This window comes from Polypterus senegalus, chromosome 3 (assembly GCF_016835505.1).
Source record: "Polypterus senegalus isolate Bchr_013 chromosome 3, ASM1683550v1, whole genome shotgun sequence".
Classification (NCBI taxonomy): Eukaryota; Metazoa; Chordata; class Cladistia; order Polypteriformes; family Polypteridae; genus Polypterus; species Polypterus senegalus.
Window position 1 is genome coordinate 276,661,003 of NC_053156.1, and position 16,692 is coordinate 276,677,694.

General features: G+C 37.4%; 1 protein-coding gene across 1 annotated transcript in view; it reads right to left on the reverse strand.

Annotated features, from left to right (window-relative positions):
• The window catches only part of LOC120526182 (sushi, von Willebrand factor type A, EGF and pentraxin domain-containing protein 1-like), a 33,557-nt gene extending 19,187 nt beyond the window's left edge, over positions 1 to 14,370 (reverse strand). Inside the window, exons 1-4 of the mRNA XM_039749207.1 lie at positions 14,083 to 14,370; positions 6,599 to 6,781; positions 5,016 to 5,112; positions 4,347 to 4,423 (exon numbers count right to left, since the gene is read on the reverse strand). Of these exons, the coding sequence (XP_039605141.1) occupies positions 4,347 to 4,423; positions 5,016 to 5,112; positions 6,599 to 6,781; positions 14,083 to 14,152 (427 nt within the window). The 5' untranslated portion in view covers positions 14,153 to 14,370. The remainder of the gene's footprint in view (positions 1 to 4,346; positions 4,424 to 5,015; positions 5,113 to 6,598; positions 6,782 to 14,082) is intronic.
• Between the last annotated feature and the right edge of the window lie 2,322 nt (positions 14,371 to 16,692).

The following is a 16,692-nucleotide window of genomic DNA, read 5'->3' on the forward strand; positions in this document are numbered from 1 at the left end:
CAATCAGTTTATCTAGGGCAGTCCCAGATTCAGTAATAAATACTTCTTATAATGTCTCTGAACATAATATATAACTATTTGAACATGATAAATGCTAGGAGCAAACTATACATTTCCAAAGTATTTTTAAATTCACCAATATTCTAACTCACTTACCCAATCCAATGCTGTGGGGGCAGCAAGGACATATCCAAGTGTCAAATGGCCAAAAAGTAACCATCATTCTTAAGTAACAGTTAATCCATCAAGTTGCATAACAGCAAGTTATATACAGTGACTGCTCAAATGGCACTGGCCAGTTAGGGAGGGATCAATGTATACAGTATCTAGCAGCCCAATACAGTATACTGTAACATGACATTGATTAATCCAAACCAGTTTGCCACTTAATTTTCCTCCATTCCTCCTGGCCATTCAACATGTACAATATATAGAATGTTCAGAGCTGTGGTTCCCATCATAAGAGAAACTTTTGTTAAAAAGCAGACTTTAGCAAGTGCAATCCCATGTTCTTTTGAAAGCTGAGCCTAGTACTTCCTTATAATGTTAAATAATCTTTATAGTTAACTCATTAACCATTCCCTGAGCAATTAGTCTAAAGAATAGTGCAAAAAAATTGCAAACATGATGCTACCACTTGCCTTTCTGAGCTACAGATTTATTTAGCAATCATATCAACATTACTTTAAATGTGAGGCATGGCTGAAATTTATCCATGAAAATCTTTATGTAGGTAAATACAGTTATGTTTGAATTTATGACAGGGGTAAATAATAATGAAAGCTTGAACAGGCACACCCTAATTTAATCATTTCATATTGGCATACTTGGGGATTGAAGAGCCATTGACTTAAAAAAAAAAAAAAAAGTTCAGTTCAAAGAAAAAACAAAAACATCTGTGTGCAAGACATTCTTACAACACGAGGTCTATTATTGGGTTATACAGTTTTCCCTTCTGTCTCTCTCACACTGTTCATGCCTAGAAAGAAGTGCTTAGGCAAGCTCACGCCATATACCTTATTCAGTATAAAGTTATGGATGAGGAAACAAGCAAGAAGTGAGTTACTTATTTATTAACTCCCCTTCAGGTAAAAGGGATGTAAAATAAAATGTTCAGAATGTTTACATATTATGTTCTCAGTAATGTTGTTGTTAATTGCTTTTGAATTTTTATGTAATTAAGAGTTTAAAGATTATAAGAAAATAGTTTTTAATTAAGCATTAAGAAAAAAAAAAAAAAACAGTTCACAGTTAAATATGTATTACTAGCAGAATATCCGCGCTTGGCAGCGGAGAAGTAGTGTGTTAAAGAAGGAAAGAGAAAGAAAAGGAAACATTTTAAAAATAATGTAACATGATCGTCAAAGTAATTGTTTTGTGTATTTGGCGGCAGCGTCACAAAGTTGTTTTCGGTAGCTGCATCTGAAAATGTACCACGACGTCTGACACGCCTCCTTTTTACTGTTTTCTCACAGCTAGGATTGCTGCTGTCATATATACACACACACACACACATACCTACATACCTACATACACATACACATACACATACACATACACATACACATATATATATATATATACATACATACCTATCTACATCATATATACACACACATACATACATACACACACACAAATTATATATATATATGTGTGTGTGTGTGTGTGTGTGTGTGTGTGTATATATATATATATATATACATATACATATACTTGTGTGTATGTTTGTATGTGTCTATATGTGTGTGTATAGGTTTGGTCACTGAGTGCAAGGAAAAAAATAATAAATTATAGTCTATAAGTTATTAAACAGTAAAATATTAACGTTTTAAGAACTACAGGTACATTGAAATTACATTTTCTATGTGAACGTTCAAATTTGTGCCTCTGGTAATGTGCCTTACCGGCATTTAAAGAAAATTAGTTTTGTGTCCTCTGCAGTGTTAAGAGAGAAAGGCTTTGGTTTGGGATAAAAGGAAAAAAGGTGTAAAGAAAGGAAAGTTGCCTTTTCTTTTATATAGTATAGAGAGATGTTTTCGCTGACGTTATGATCGCCTTTTGGGGACAGTCGCGTGGGTCTTGTGTAGACTGGTGAGACGTCCCGCCATTAATTGGCTGTGATGGCACTGTCAGTCCTCCACTCCTGTGCGTGTCTTCATAATCCGAGCTGAGAACCTCATAATCGTATACGTGCAAAAGAAAGTGTGAATCGCCTTAATATTATTTTGCCATGGTGTAGAAAAGGGGTCCTGTGTTTGCACTTGTCTGGGCTATAGCGCAAGGGGAGGATGAAAAAAAATTAAAAGTGCTCACTTTGACTTAAGGCAGAAGCGCAGTCAGTGTCTCAAAGGCCGGCACAGCTATGCACGCTGGCTGCTCGACTTTTACTGGGCAGGAGACCCCAGTTTTGCAGACACGTTCATGATATCAAAAGTCTCAGCGCTCTTTGGAGGTCATTCATATATATATATATATATATATATATATAGCAAAATACCACCTACCGAGCGGAGAAGTAGTGTGTTAAAGAAGTAATGAAAAGAAAAGGAAACATTTTAATAATAACGTAACATGATTGACATTGTCATGAGTGTTGCTGTCATATATATGCCTGCCTAAATAAGTCACCCTCGCTTTGCTCTTACTTTTTTACCGTTCATTTAATCATGGCTAGTGGCGGAAAAATTATAAAATGGAAGGAGGATGGCTTTACCAAAACAATTATTGATGGCGAATCGATTATTCATAAAGCTTGAATTGGTGATCTGTTTTTCTGTGTTAACTTCATATTTTTCATACTTCTTCTCAAACTAAGGTGGTGCGAGGGTAAAATGAATCGGGATGCGCTGATCAATGTAATCGGTGTACCAGGAAATCATGCATTGACAAAAGCTCCCTTTGCTTGTAATGCAAAGTGTGATTAAATGCATTATTTTTAACGCGTTATGGAGCACATGCATCAAGCTTCTCAGCTGTGCTTGTGCTAAGAAAAGGAAAGATTTTAAAAATAACGTAACACGATTGTCAATGTGACCTTTTGTAAGTAGTGCCTGGAGGATTCAGTGTGGAGAAACTCTAGAAACAGCGTGTGTATTAACTTGTGGATTTTTCTGTGAGTAGTCTGACGAAGTTGCTTCGGAAGACGGCGTTAGCCGCGGAGTTCAGCTCAGAGCGAAATAAGATGAATGGGAGGGGAGATGATGACGTGACTCCCCCACCCGCCTTAACTGTCAATCCCCCACAAACACAGTCTCTCGAATTTGCATAAGCACACCCTTCACCTACAATTTTAACTTAGTTACAAAGTGATCAAAACTCTCGCTTATATCCTCGCCCTCTCATTAAACTTGTATCCCGCATTACCTGTGGTCATGTGAAACGCCAGCGTAGCCTGTCTATGAACTTAATTTAAAGTTTAGGTTTACACCTTGCTTTCTTTCCGAGGTAGCAGCACTCATGAATATGGTAGTATACGTCACTCGCTCGCTTCTTATTGTTTCGCTGCCTTCTCAATTATATAATGCATGTTTTCTTAAGCGCTTTTTGGAGGTCTTCCTGGTTTTCTACGCACTGCGTTGACAGTCAGTTCACGTGATTACGTGGGAGGCGTGATGATGTCACACGAAACTCCGCCCCCCACGTCTTTCCAGCTCAACTCTATTACAGTTAATGGAGAAAAATACCTTCCAGTTATGACCATTAGGCATAGAATTTCGAAATGAAACCTGCCCAACCTTTGTAAGTAAGCTGTAAGGAATGAGCCTGCCAAATTTCAGCCTTCTACCTACACGGGAAGTTGGAGAATTAGTGATGAGTCAGTGAGTGAGTGAGTGAGTGAGTGAGTGAGTGAGTGAGTGAGTGAGTGCTTTGCCTTTTATTAGTATAGATATAAAATACTATATAATACATCTTTAACCGTGAACTGTTATTTTTTTTTTCTTAATGCTTAGATAGATAGATAGATACATTATTGGGATTAATAAAGTATCTATCTATCTATCTATCTAAGCATTAAGAAAATAACAGTTCACGGTTAAAGATGTATTATATAGTATTTTATGAGTGAGGATTTAAAATAAGTAAGCAACATTGAAAGTAATGATAGAAACAAAAGGAGATCAAATTATCCAGATAATCTGAAAAGAACAAAATTAACTTAAAAGATGCATTTAAATTGAAAATATGCTCAAAACAATACAGATCTAAGCATAAATAAAAATTCTGAACATGGATACTGAACTTAAGCACACACACACATCAACACACATTTCTGTTTGCAATGTAGGTATAGATAGAGAGTAATAATGGAGAAGTAACATCTCATGTGGCTCAAAGTCAAATACCTTCACAGAATGGCATGTAATCCTCCCATTGCCCATTGGCAAGACATGTTCTGTAACCTTTACCAACCAAATGAAATCTGCAAGATACATACAAAAAAGATCAGTTCAAAAATGCTTTAAATTTTCTGTTTGGATTAAGTTGCTCCAACACTGTTTAATTAACTAGTAAGCTTGAAAAAATACTTTCTAATCCCCATGTGATTTACTGTAGAAAATCCACACAAATTTAGAGAACTTTCCTTTTAGGACTTCTTTTCCACTGATCCTGGATTTGTTCCACTGATGTTGTGATGCAACAAAACATTTGCTGCCCTGAAAATTACTAAAGTAAGTGCTTGGTTTACGTCTTTCAAAAAAGGCTGAAATGGGCAAGGATGCATTAGAAAACAACATGCTGTGCAAAAAGCATCTAACAATATTGTCAGGTGCTTAAACCCTGCTTTTTTGGCAATTGGTATCACTCCTGATTTTGTTGTGGCTTCAGCCGTACTCTTTTTCAGCCTCTTTAACATTGCTTTTAGAGAATTACATAGTGAAACCTGAACATTAATCCATTATTCAAATAAGAATGAAACATTTTTTTAAGTTGAATATCTAAGATTAACCCAAGGACTGAAAACAAATGAACCCTTATCCACATGCTGATATTAACATGACACATCAACTTACCCCTCATTGCAGACTGCTTGAGCCTTATCTCCAAATAAGATCCCCTCATATTCAAAGTACCCATTCATGAGGTCCTCTGAAGAGCCACAAGACTTTCCTATAAAACATTAAAACACAGAGTGATGTATGTAAAAACCCCATTCTACATAAGGATAATTTGCTTTGTTGTAATGGGTGATATTTATTACTGAGAAATTTGTTTGACTGAAGTCCTGAGAATGACAATGTAAAAACAGGATTTTAGATACTTTTTCAAATTTACTAAAAATAAATAAATGAAATACCACATTAAGACAAGTATTCCGACCATTCATTAGGACACCTGAATTTTGGCTCAGGTGCATCCCATTCTAGGATCATGTCTGGAGGAAACAAGGCACCGTTCGTCACTGGTGTAATGCTATTCCAACAGTGAAGTGTGGTATTGGCCACATTATGCTGTGGGGTTGTCATGTCAGACCCAAAATGAGTCTGTGTCATAGGAGTTTCTACTAAGTTCTGAGTAAAGGGTCTGAACACTTGTGTCAATTAGGATATTCCAGTTTTTTTTATTTTATTTAATAACATTCGCAAAAACTTCTAAAATCCTGCTTTCACTTTGTCATTCTGGGGTATATAGTATTTGTAAGAGCTGTAATTTAAGTGAACCTCTTATTTTAAACAAGAGTAGTTTTTAAATATTTGTAAATGTACCATTGTTAATTTCATGTGTTTCAGTGAGAGTTCTTGTGCGCATGTGAGATATGTTTTGTGTGATTCCAGATGTGAGAGTGGGGAATTTTGGCGGGCAGAATGAAATGGAGCAATACCGACTTTGACCATGTCGTAATATTTACAAACTGCTATAAGATTAATTTGTTATTGTTGTTCGAAATAAAGTTGTTGAACTTTTAAAAGAAGACTCATGTCATGTCTATGCAACAAACTAATTCATTGGAAATTACATCCTGCATACGAAAGGAGGAGAAATGTCATTATAGTACTGCTTTATTTGGGCCAAAAATAAAATTATTTTAGCATATGCCTGCAACACAGCAAAATGTGAAAAAAGTATATATATGTTTTGTCAGAGAAAATCTAACAACTTCTGTCAGTACAACAAGCTCATAAAAGTAGGATAAACAGTCAAACACTTTCTCTTGGGTGAAGTCATTTTGGGCCCAGATATTCCTGTGTTTCCTCAAGAGTAGTGTTTTCAAGCATCACCCTCGTTAATGGTAGTTTAAAGCTTTGCTAAAGCAATCTTTGAAGCTTTTAACTTAAAAGTATAAATTTGTTCCACACGGTAACTTTAGTCTAACATAATTGAAATGATTGTTACTAGTCTATAATTTAATTGTCATTAATTTGTAAACTGCTGTTGATGACACTTGCTATTAAAATTTCTTAAGTACACCTTTATCCGCCTCAAGGCATTTTTATTAACTGTACTGAACAGGTTAAATATTAGGTTGATTTCTGTAATAATGGCTCTATAAACTACCTGGCAGGGGTGAACAACATTAATGGTTGCTTCTAAAATTAACTCCAATATATTAAAAAAAACCAAAGAAATTGACAGTGAAAAACAGTGTCCTACTTACGTTCACATTTCAGATTCACTGTCCATTGGCCATTGCGACAATAAGTAACATATACCCCTCTTGATCGTTGGTACCCAGGTTCACAGGTGAAAACAACTCTGCTGTTTTCAGGAAACTCTTGCTTGTCCATATATTCAGATTTGAGCACAACATTAGGAATCACTGGAGGTGGTCCACAATTACCTAGAAGCAAAATGGAATTCAAGAGCTTTGACTAAGTCCACAATAGCAGATTTTCTGTCCACATTACAATTTTCAGATTGTATTTGAAAACTATACTTTCCACACTGAAACATCAAAGACGTGGCATTTTTCAGGTAGGAAAACTGTTTGCTTACAGAACAATTATGAAGTTAATCAGAATGTTGAAAGCACAGAGAAAACAAGGACCACCTGAAAAAACACCAAAGTCCTTTTTTTTTGATGTGGACAGACTATTAAGTGCAACTTCTTTTCTCAAGTTACTAGATACTAAAAAGGTAGCGAAGGCCTTATATGTGTATATTTAATATAAAGGGTTTCAAGGTACAGCACCTATCAGCTGCTGCATAGGGGTTTGAAAAGGACTGTCCCCACAGTAAAGAAAAGATCACATATATTATCACAACAAAATTGAAGTCAGTGCCTCATCACATGACAATCTTACTACACATCATTCCCTATCCACACTGCTACTCTATATATATATATATATATGTGCCATAATATTTATACATATATATACACATACACACATATACATGCATACAAACAAAAAAAATATATATATATATTTTTTTTTTTAATTACACACATTATTACAACCATTCATAATTTATATAACCCACTTAATCGAGTCCAGGATCATTTAGAAGTTTTCAAAAACTCTACGCCCCATAGCCAACAACTTAGACATGAAAAATACCCACTTTTTCCACGACAGGGCTATGTACCTGTAATTTGCCATTTAGTGTGGGATTCATAAAAGCAGCACTAATGCTTGAGATGCACTGCCTGTCTGAATGAAAAATGCAATACATTTTATTACCACATGATTTACAAAATACATTCCAATAGATGGTGCACTTCAAGCATTAACACTGAATACATTGAGTTGTGTGTTCATTACTTAGAATTCAACCCTTTTTTATAATTAGTTTTACTTCAAGAAAGTGACAATCGAGCAGATATAATTTTTAGACTTTATTATTTCAACCCATTTTAAACAGGTAGCACAACTAGTTACTTGAATAAAATTACTATGGGAGTTCCAAACTCAACCCTGTTATCTAGGGGTGTCAAACACAGTTCCTGGAGACCTACAGTGGCAGTTGCTTTTAGCTCCAGCCACTTCATCCATTATTAATCCAAATATTAATGCAAATGGAGCATACAGTGCTGCCTTGATTTTCATTGACTTGCATTTTAATGGTTTATTTTTTTTTTCCTTTAACCGGCCAAATAATGAATGCAAAGCAAGCCAACAGGTGATCAGGCTAACCATGATCCTATTTGCACCTGTGTCTTTCATACAATATCTACCTCAATAAAACATTTGAATAGAAAAAAAGAGTGAAGGTCTGAGAAATTTGGATCTGCAATGGTCTGCAAACCATTTGGATGGTGATCTCAGAAAAAAAATGGTTATGGAAATGACTGGTATGGCAGAATGGGTAAACTAACAAGCCATTGAATTAAAGAAAGGGTCTCATTAACAACTAAAGAGGAAATTAATTGGAGTGAAAATGGTGGCCCTCCAACACTGAAATCCTTGAGTTAGATGGTTGTCTGTTGGCTTATTTTGCATCTCTTTATAGTTTGCCTGCTATTTAAGTAAAATAAATAAGTTAGTCAATTATAATTAAGTTAAAAATGTCCATTAATTAGCAGGAGTAACTGGTTATTTGATGTAGCTAGAATGAAAACCTGCAGCCCTCAGGATCAGAGTTTGACACCCCTGTTGCAAAGCAATGCTTTACCATAACATAACCACCATTCACTTTCATAACCCACTTCTCATATGCAGGACTGTGTGAAGAAAGAATCCTAAACCAGCACCATCAGTGGCCAGGACAAGATCCTGATTGAGATGCCCATCCTTCACATTGTATACTCGTATACAGCTGGACCAATTCATATTCGGCCTTTGTCGTGTCAGTTGTCATGCTGGCTATACTGCCCACCATGACCTTGTTCATTCTAGCCCCCTAATCACTGCTTGTATCTAACTGGGTAACTCTCTCTCTTTCTCTCTCTTTCCAACTTCACCACCTAATATTATAGAGAATTTAAAAGTATGGATTAATGCATATTCAAAAACGTTAAAGCAAAACATGCTATATTAGCTATGCTTAAGTTCATATAAGAATTATTAAAAACTTATGCCTGTATTTTTTGTCATTCGTATATGGACGCTGAAAGACTACTAATATATTTATAGCATAAGGCTGCTACTTAAACTTCAATATAAGGTAGTGAAAGGTAAAGGATAGTGTGAGCTATGAGAAAGATAAGCAGGCACTGTTTTAGAAAAGCAGCTGCTAAAACATCAGCCTTGAGAGATACTTATACATCAAGTAAATATTAATATCAGCAGCCCGGTATCTCATGTGTGGGTCTCCTGGTTTCAACTTAAATGGTGGGAATTGATCAATGAATACGTTTTGGACACCTGCACAGGGTATGAAGTAATGATGGCTAGTTTCGGTCAAATGATGGACATTAGGTAATGGTAGGAAAAGCATGACAGTACTTTGCATTGAGGACAAGAAATTTAATATAAACCTATGCACTTCCTAGTTTAAGCATTTGCACCATGGTCAAGCCTCTATGTTGTGTAATAAAGATTATTTCTGCATTCCCATCTGGACCCTTAGACTGCCATCTTTAAAGAGGGAGAACTCTCCAAAATAGCAAGTGTGTAGGAGACCGAGCTGGAGGTAGCAGACTTAAAGATGCTAAGATTTGCACTGGGTGTGACGAGGATGGATAGGATTAGAAATGAGGATATTAGAGGGTCAGCTCAAGTTAGACGGTTGGGAGACAAAGTCACAGAGGCGAGAATGCGTTGGTTTGAACAAGTGCAGAGGAGAGATGCTGGGTATATTGGGAGAAGGATGCTAAGGACAGAGCTGCCAGGGAAGAGGAAAAGAGGAAGGCCTAAGAGAAGGTTTATGGATGTGATGATAGAGGACATGCAGGTCATGGTGGTAACAGAGCAAGATGGAGAGGACAGGAAGATATGGAAGAAGATGACCAACTGTGGCAAACCCTAACGGGAGTAGCTGAAAGAAGGAGTGAGCATGCTGGCACAAAAATTGGAGGTGTCACATCATGCAGGTGGATGCTGTGTGGCGGTGATGTTGGTGGAAGTGGCTCCTTTAGGCCTTGTTCACACGGGCGTTAAGTTTTTGGATAAACGAACTTGCTCTGAACGTCCTAGACGTTTATGTTGCATTTTGTGGTGGCGATCGATTGACTTCTACACCGGCGTTCGTTTGTCTCTGTCTAACGCCAGCCTGCAGCCCAAATTGTAGTTTGTGTGTTAACCTGCGGAGGCAGTGTCGGGAACTGGATATGAAAGCCCTTGTCGTTTTATTTGAGGTGCCTCCTTTCAATATTACGGAAGCGTATTACTGCCACGACATAATAAAAAAAATATGCTCACTATCACGTTATAACGTGAAAATATTACATTAGAACGTGAAAACATCACGTTAAAACGAGAAATCGTATCATGTGATAACGTGAAAATATAAGATTATAACGTGAAAACATCACGTTAAAACGACAAATAGTATCACGTTAAAACGTAAAATCGCTGTTTGTTGAATAAGCATGAAGCCATATCATGAGCCTTGAAAAACCATCAATCGCTCCATTTATACATATTCCAAACGGCTTTAGTTTGTCATAAGAGTCAACATGCCACATAAAATTAGGTCCAGGATTAATGTACACGCGTCGCATCAGTCGATTCCTCCGTCTTTGCTCAACACCACGGGGGTCTAGAAACTTTATTAACTTGAATGCAGCTGAGATGGTGTAGCTTGTATCCATGGAGCCTTCCGTGCCCTTCCAGCAGGTCAATGAGAAATGATGCTACCTCCAAAATGTCGGACTGATTCTTTCTTCTGTAAAGCCCCATGTCTTTTAAAATTCTTCTCAGTGTACGCATACTTATTACAAAACCATCCACCTTAGTCAGCAGGAGCAGAATCTCCATGTCTGACCCCAAGCATAAAGTAGAATTTGATCAAGTCGTGTAAATGAGCCGTTTCATTTGCAGACGTGCACTCCTCACTGGATAACCAAAAAAGTTTCACGTTATAACATGACACTTTATCACGTAATTACGTGAAATAGTATCACGTTTTAACGTGATACTATTTGTCGTTTTAACGTGATGTTTTCACGTTATAATCTTATATTTTCACGTTATCACATGATACAATTTCTCGTTTTCACGTGATGTTTTCAGGTTATAATGTAATATTTTCACGTTATAACGTGATAGTGAGCATATTTTTTTTTATTATGTCGTGGCAGTAATACGCTTCCGTACAATATGGACCATTTTGCTATGTTAGATATTAATGTTCTTGTTTTAAAAATACTCGTAATACGGAGACGTAGGGAGAGAAAAAATCGCCGCCGCTACTGGGTTCATCCTCTGACTGTACAACGTCAGGTTAATTAAAGGAAGTTTTTTTTGTGCTTTATGAAGAAATGCGAAAATTTCCGCGCAAGTTTTTTAATTACTGTCGGATGTCGGTTTCCACTTTTGATTGTCTGCTGCAGCTGGTGCAATGACACATTGCACGCCGATCAACCAATATGCGACTTGGTGTTAGCCCCGAAGAGAGACTACTTGTCACTTTGAGGTAAGGAAACAGCAGTCGAGTGTGCGCTTACACCGGTGTTATGCACTGAAATGCAACCCCCAGCCATGGGTTGCCCCCCCTAAATAATCGTTATCAAATATTATATTAGAACATTAATAGGCTCATGGTTTACAAATTACATGAGACAATGAAATAAAATAAGCAATATGAAAATATATATGTTGTATATGAAAACATAAAAATATTAATATTTTTTCATATACAACATGTAAACTTATATATATCCGGTCCTCCGAAGCGTAAAATAAACGCGCAGAAAACGAACTAGAAGCGGTTTCCTATGGAGGAATATTTCGGACAAAATGAAATAAATAAATAAATGCGTAAATAAATAAAAGTACTGTGAAATGTGAGCATAAATAAATAAATGTGTCATGAAATGACAGCCTTAATAAATAAATATGTCATGAAATGAGAGCATAAATAAATAAATGTGTCACGAAATATGTTTTTCGTTGCTTATTTATTTATTTCATTTTGTCCGTAACATTCCTGCAAACCGTCATGAAATACGGCTTGAAATAAAACTATCAGTTTCACTCATCAAAGTTGAGAGGGTGGGCTCTAACACGCCCTCTAGTTACTGATTGGTGAATCGATAGCACAAGAATTAATTAGAAAAATGCTTACTACTGCCGATGAAATGGATTCTGCCGAAGATATTACGTATTTCAGAGAGAGAATTGAAGATTTATCGGAAGAAATTACAATGTTGGCGGCCCTTTTAGACTCCGATATAGATTAAACTGTTTTTGAAATTATCGAAGAACAGGTGGAACAGACTCTACTACACTCCAGTTCAGGTGATGCAGTACCCTGCTCTGGACGTCCATCCTTTGACATTCCAGGTGAATCAATAGAACACCTTCTGTTATGCGGTTTAAAAGTACAACAGATTGCAGATCTGTATGATGTATCAGAGAAGACGATCACAAGACGAATGAGCCAGTTTGATATACAGTAAGCTGCAACGGCTGTATTAGTTTAGGTACTTTGACATGAAATGCCCAAAGCAGCTCCACCTAATATTTTGAACTGAACAACTTTACCACTGATCAGAGCTGTACAGTTGTTTGAAAAAGTAGCTGCGAATATGCAACAGACTTTCTACTCGTAAAACAAGGGTCAAATACTCAGTTCTAAAAGGGCCGCCAACATTGTAATTTCTTCCGATAAATCTTCAATTCTCTCTCTGAAATACGTAATATCTTCGGCAGAATCCATTTCATCGGCAGTAGTAAGCATTTTTCTAATTAATTCTTGTGCTATCGATTCACCAATCAGTAACTAGAGGGCGTGTTAGAGCCCACCCTCTCAACTTTGATGAGTGAAACTGATAGTTTTATTTCAAGCCGTATTTCATGACGGTTTGCAGGAATGTTACGGACAAAATGAAATAAATAAATAAGCAACGAAAAACATATTTCGTGACACATTTATTTATTTATGCTCTCATTTCATGACATATTTATTTATTAAGGCTGTCATTTCATGACACATTTATTTATTTATGCTCACATTTCACAGTACTTTTATTTATTTACGCATTTATTTATTTATTTCATTTTGTCCGAAATATTCCTCCATAGTTTCCTTGCGTTCGTTGGGTTTTAAACGCCAAGAAAAAGCTGCATGCAACGTTTTTTTGATGCCGTATAAACGCGCTGCCGGACAAACGCACGTCACCAAAGCCCGTGTGAACACTCTCATTGACTCCTACGTGTAGAAAACACTCGGCGCTTGATCCGCGCTCACCGGACGCTACGAACGCAAAAAAACGCTCGATTTTAACGCCCGTGTGAACAAGGCCTTACTGTCTATGAAAGGTGCTTTGAGTGTCTAGAAATGCGCTATATAAATCTAACTCTATATGTCAACCTGCCGTTTTTTTAGGATGTGGAATAAACCCAAGCACTCAGAATAAACTCACACGAATAGTACATGCAAACCACACTGTAACAGTTTCTGGGCCAAGACTTAAGATGGGAATGCACAATCAGAAATGCGATGCGCATGCATGTTGACCTCGACCTTATTCGTCGACTTTCGAAACAGAGGATGACTTTGGACGCGGTTACGGTTTGATGTGTATTTACTGTCATGCAAGTCAGATGCGACACTGCATCCAAATGAAGCCACGTCCTCACTTTCTGTCAACACTGTTCCATTACATTACAATACATCTTGCCTGAAGAAGGGGTCTGAGTTGCCTCGAAAGCGTGCATGTTGTAATATTTTTAGTAAGCCAATAAAAGGTGTCATTTTGCTTGACTCCTCACCGCTGTTAAAAGTCGGATATTCGTTTATTTTTCCCCTCCATCTTCTTCAAACACAAGCCAGCAGACGAATCAAAAGCAATGCTTACTGAGATCACTAAAAGGACTCGACAAATCTGTCTGTCCCTTCGCATTTTAAGGTTTCTAAAATCGGACTATAAAAAGCGCGTCACTGCTTGTTTTTCTCGCCGCTTTGTAACAGTAAAAACACGCAACCCAGTAATTATTTTACAGACAGGTTTACTTAAAGCCACACGGGGGCCTTTGTCGGTCTGCGTCTAGTTTTCGAAAAGAAGGGTAGCGAGAGTGGACTGGAGCGGGTTACCTGCGACTTGAGCGATGACCGCCGAGCCGAGCAGGAGCAGGACTCCGGCACACAGGGAAATAAGCGGCATTTTCGCTTGCTGTCCTTTCTTCAGAGCTCGCAGTTTTATCCCACCACAGGTCCCGTTAATCTTCTTTACGTGCGAGCTGCAGCGATAGTTTTTGTGCCAGAAAAACTTTTCGCTCGAGGCTAATGCCGCTACTGCGTCTCCTGCCAGTTAAATCACCCAAACAACGCGCGTCTCCTTCGACGACAGTAAGACTGGCCAGACAGGCGCGCTCCCGACTTTTTTATAAGAGCCCAATCGGGGTTGAGAAATTCTAGGAGGGCCGGCCAGCGGGCGCGAGCGTTATGGGAGTTGGGTGGGCGCTGCTTTTAAATCAGCCTCCGCTTTCCTGTTACACCAGTGGTTGTCTGTTGCGATGGATTTAATTAATGGAAGAAAGTTTGAAGTCTATGTCCCGCCTAAAGAAATTTGTTGTAAACACTTCTGATTTTTAATACGAAGTCTCCAACAAAACACGAGAAACGTGGGAGAGCTGGAAACTCTCTGTACATAATAAAAGTATCCAAGCATGCAGGGAAAAGTAATACAATTATTGACGCCATTATATAAATATATTTACTGCTTGACCCATGGGCAGGAATAAAAACAAAAATCACTGCTTTATAAGGACAAACTAAATAGTCTTCAAAACAACAGCACCCACCCATTTCATACAGTTAAAGGGGTGCCATGGGCTGGAGCTCACCAAGTGGGCACTCTTGGCCACAAGGCAGTAACGAAAGTAGACACTGGTTCAATTTAGATATTCTGTGAACCTCACAAGCTCCTCTGTGGGATGAGGGATGAAAACTGGAGTACCTGGAGAAAAGCCCATCGCAGTCATGGGGAGAACATGCAGACTCCATAAAGACGGTGTCGGGCTGGGCACTGCGTGACAGGAAATTATGATCGTATCATCTCACTCAGCCATTTTAAAATAACAACTAATAAAACGTTCAGCCTACAGTCCTAAAATAACATCTTAATAAAAAAACCAAGTTCAAGATAAATAGCAGTTGATACTTCTTACATTTTTTAAACAGTCGCGTCATTCAGTTCGTCTCGAAGTCCTAATGTATTTTGATACTTCTGGTGGCTCATCTTGAGCAAGCAGAACTTTTCTATTTTGGCAACGCATTCTTTTGCTTTCAACATTAAACTAGAGTAAGCCTTCTTAATTCGGTGGGTTTTCATAAGAAATGTGATGATTTACTTCATGAGGTAGAAGTACATAATACACAAGAACAGTTGCATCAGATATTTGAAACATTGAAATGTGTGCTTCAATTTAAATCTTTAAGGTCTATATATTCTCAATTGTAATTGAAACTTGTTTTTTTACCCTCTGATGGAGGTCCATAGCGGGCTAGATTCCAAGTTAAGGATCACAAATAACCTTGAAATAGTCTAAAATGATACCCCACATGCCAATGTTTGAAATATGCAGTTTCTTGCCTTTTGAGAGTGGCTCTTAGAGGATTGGGACCACCAGTAAAGAATTAAATATCAAAACACATTCAAAATAGCATGAAACAACACTCCACACACCTCTATTATTGATCCCTATTTGTTTAAGTTTTGTTTAACGGAGTAACTTTGACCCCTCGTCTCCCATTAGGAGATGTACCTCTGGAGTCAGTTGATGTGGCATTCACAACTTCAAGTTTTTCTGATCATTTTTGTTGAAGACACTTTTACTCTTTATCATAATGGTGTCATTTCCTGTAAACATGGTCCAAAAATGGTATAAAAATGAGGAGTTTTCAGGAATAGTGTCCCAAAAATAAGGGGGAACTATAAAAGCTTGATGTTTTGTATAACAAGACATCAAGCTGAGTCAAACAGTACGATCATTAGTGGGAGTTTTCTCATACTGGTAAGTGAGGAGGTGCTGAACAAAAAAGTTCAAGTGATTTCAAAGCATTCATAGGTAGTTATTATGAACAAGAAAACTCAAATTGACATTGATGATATCAAGGTGGTCTTCAAAGAAACATCAACGTAAGGATGTAAAAGCAATGGTTTTATATGGTCGGAAGTTTCAACAACTTGATGATGTTCTTGATTGTCACTGCTCATTTTAGTCTCTGTGGTGTTCTCACATTATGTATTCTGGACTTTGTCTTGCATGCCTGTTACCCAACATATCTGTCTGCTGCTTATTTGCTCTGTATTAAAGATCACTTCTTGTTTGTCCATGAGGTTGAGGATCTTGTCTTATTCTTTCTCGTTCTTTGTCTTTGTCTGCCTAGTGTGATTTGCTTGATACTCAACAGATGTCACTTCTCTTCTTTTTCTTTCAACCATAATGATGGTTATGAGCAGGTTTTGCCATCACTTTGCTGTCCTTAATTTCCACTTAATAAAGCCTGATGTTTAATGATCATTAAATACGATACTTTCACTTGATCATGACTTCTGAACACGTATGTAGAGTGTCCTGGTTGATTATCAATATACAGTGCATCCGGAAAGTATTCACAGCGCATCACTTTTTCAACATTTTGTTATGTTACAGCCTTATTCCAAAATAGATTAAATTCATTTTTTTCCTCAGAATTCTA